This window comes from Pogoniulus pusillus, chromosome Z (genome assembly GCF_015220805.1).
Source record: "Pogoniulus pusillus isolate bPogPus1 chromosome Z, bPogPus1.pri, whole genome shotgun sequence".
Lineage (NCBI taxonomy): Eukaryota > Metazoa > Chordata > Aves > Piciformes > Lybiidae > Pogoniulus > Pogoniulus pusillus.
In genome coordinates, this window is record NC_087309.1 from 715,357 (window position 1) to 716,624 (window position 1,268).

General features: G+C 47.3%; 1 protein-coding gene across 1 annotated transcript; it reads right to left on the reverse strand.

Moving 5' to 3' along the window:
- Positions 1-545: 545 nt before the first annotated feature.
- Positions 546-1,035, reverse strand: HSPB3 (heat shock protein family B (small) member 3). Its single transcript, XM_064140510.1, has one exon. The coding sequence runs from the start codon at positions 993-995 to the stop codon at positions 546-548; it is 450 nt and encodes a 149-aa protein (XP_063996580.1). The 5' UTR covers positions 996-1,035.
- Between the last annotated feature and the right edge of the window lie 233 nt (positions 1,036-1,268).

The window sequence follows — 1,268 nt, forward strand, 5'->3', positions numbered from 1 at the left end:
TGAAGAATAAAATTTTAATTTGATGGAACCACAAAACTACCTAAAATATGTAAGAATAAAGCCACATGTGCTAGAGTAGTGTCTTTTTATTACCAGGGCTTCACAAGGAGCAGCCTAATCCTTTAGAGCATTTGTGAACAGTGATGTTTCAGTTTAGTTGTGAATAGATAGCAGAATCTGTTAAACAAATCCCATTTTCTATCTGTCCTTGAACATTTTCTTTCAAATCAGTTTATCTTTGACAGAAAGTACAACCTCTACTCCCAAATGTTTCTAATGTGATGAGATTAACTTTTCCTTTCTTGCTGTGGCTAGCCTAAATTTTCAACCGTTCAGAAAATCTGACCCTCCCACACAACTGTATCTGGGCACAGTCTGACACTTCTCATCAAACAACAAACTCAGCACACTGAAAAATGCACACAAGAGTTCCTCTAACTGCCACATCAACGCAGCCACATGCTATCTGCACTCTAAGCACTGCTCCAATGATACAGTTCTGCTGTGTTGGCAATTATTTTATCTCACCAATACACTACAAAGTTCTAATTCCTTCCCACCGAGTTCTTCATCTCAACGACCAAAATACCGTCATGGCAGAAGAGAGCAGACAAATCTTTGTTCTCCACTCCCTCAGGCAATTTGTACTGCCTGGTAAAGCTCCTGGCTACGAAGCCGTGCTCGTCCATCCTGGGTCCGTGCTGAGCTCTGATCAGCAGCCAGCCTTCGAACGTCTGAATGATGATATCTTCAGGGCGGAACTGCACAACGTCCAGCAGGACCCGAAAGCGTCTGGCTTCCTCCTCCCGGCCGCTCGCCCCAGCCTCCGCCGTGCTGCCCATGGCACACCCGCTGCCGCTCAGAGTGGCCATAGCAGGGCCTGGCAAAGCGTATAAAGAGTGATCTAGTTTGTGTGCTTCCAGCTCTTGGGCAGCAAACTGCTCTTGGTAGCGTACGGGGGTTTCTACCCAGTGCCTTATAACAGCTTCTGCCATTGCTGGGGCAGAAAGAAGCTGCTGCTGGTGTCGCGATGGGGAGCCAGCTCTTCGCCTGCCTTGCGCACGGACTGCTCCTCCGGCTGATGTCAGCGCTCGCTTTTAGCACAGGCACTTGTCACAGAGTGTGCTGCGCTCCACTGACAGCGGACTTGCTCCTTGGTTTATCCACTAACAATGGAGCACTATTTATAGCGTGGGTCTTGAGTGGCTTCAACACGTGTACAGCTTTCATACTTCAGTAGCTAAATCAAAATTTTAATGCACCTCTAG